Source organism: Leucopleurus acutus (assembly GCF_964270905.1).
Source record: "Leucopleurus acutus genome assembly, chromosome: 6".
NCBI lineage: Eukaryota > Metazoa > Chordata > Mammalia > Artiodactyla > Delphinidae > Leucopleurus > Leucopleurus acutus.
In genome coordinates, this window is record NC_139149.1 from 70890946 (window position 1) to 70892225 (window position 1280).

The 1280-nt window shown below is 43.0% G+C and overlaps 1 protein-coding gene across 1 annotated transcript; it reads right to left on the reverse strand.

The window, feature by feature from the left end:
• Window positions 1-221: 221 nt before the first annotated feature.
• Window positions 222-549, reverse strand: LOC309962902 (cysteine-rich protein 1-like; the record flags this gene model as incomplete). The annotated part of the gene is made up of 1 exon (XM_082840980.1): window positions 222-549. One exon carries the CDS (start codon window positions 547-549, stop codon window positions 316-318), a length of 234 nt encoding a protein of 77 aa, XP_082697106.1. The 3' UTR covers window positions 222-315.
• Between the last annotated feature and the right edge of the window lie 731 nt (window positions 550-1280).

Below are 1280 nucleotides of genomic sequence, written 5' to 3' on the forward strand. Positions count from 1 at the left end.
AATTCTCCTGGAAGTCATGCTTCATACTCCATAGGTTCTAGGTATGTTTACCACAGGAAATTCTAATCTAAGTGTTCTGGACTATATGTTTGTGTCCTCCCAAAATTTGTATGTTGAGAACCTACCCCTTAGGGTATTAGGAGGTAGGGGATCTGGGAGATAATTTTTTTTTTGTAGGTCTTCCAAGTGGCCGGGTTTCTTGAGGGCTTGAGGGTCTACAGGGGAGCCCCAGATGCCTGTGGGGAGGGCCTGCCATCGCCCTAGAGGGGCAGCAGCCCAGCAAGCAGCCAGGGATGGGGTCTCCAAAACCTGGGTTTACTTGAAAGTGTGGCTCTCTGCCCCACCGTGCCTGAAGCCTTTGGGGCTGAACATGGCCGCATAGCAGGGGTGGGTGCAATAGGGCTTGCCTTCATGCTCGGCATGACCCCTTGAGGTCAGCGTCTTTCCACGTTTCTCACATTTCAGGCAAGGGTGATGCCAGTCCTTCCCGAGGGAGGTCACCCGCTCAGCAAAGTACACCTCCTTGTTGCACTTGGGGCACTTGGGCATGGTGGCACCGTGTCCGGGGCGGGTGGCTGAGCGGGAGCAGAGCACAACGCTGGACTCTATGTCAGAGCATTATGAAATAAGGCACTGAATATATTGACCACAGGGTCTCTGAAAACATGCAAGATGCTGAATCATGTTTAATAGGGATGAAGATAGCAAGCCAGGTACAAGGTCCTTAATGAATGTGGAGAGATGAGTGGGAGTAGATAAAATAGGAACTGCTTAAGATTATTAAAAAGAGTTATACATTGCTAAAAAATATTTATGATTTAGAAGAGACAAAAAATACATCCCTTTCTTTCCAATTGAGAGTCAATTTTCAATTAAGGTAAATGACAGAAAATTCAGTAAAATAAAATTGTACTGGGAATTTTTTTTAGGAAATTCCTGAGAAGTATCTTTCTAATTTCTTTTTGTAAAGTTTTGCATACAATTTATTTAGTACAAAGTTTATTTATTTATGTGGATCTACCTGGGATCTAATATCCTGTTATGTAGATGTGTCTACTAATTTTGCGGGTCTGAGAGTATTTCCAGGAAATTCAGCTACGTATATGGTGACAGGTTCGGTAAATCACAAATGTGAATTTATTGCATTATTCTATTCGCTGAGTTTTCTGTTTCCATGTTGTCATACCTGGCCCACTAGCTAAGAAGTGTGATTAATAAGGTGATTCCAAAGGACCATTTAAGGGTTTGAATGACCTTGTAGCTATTTTATGTAAAAACTG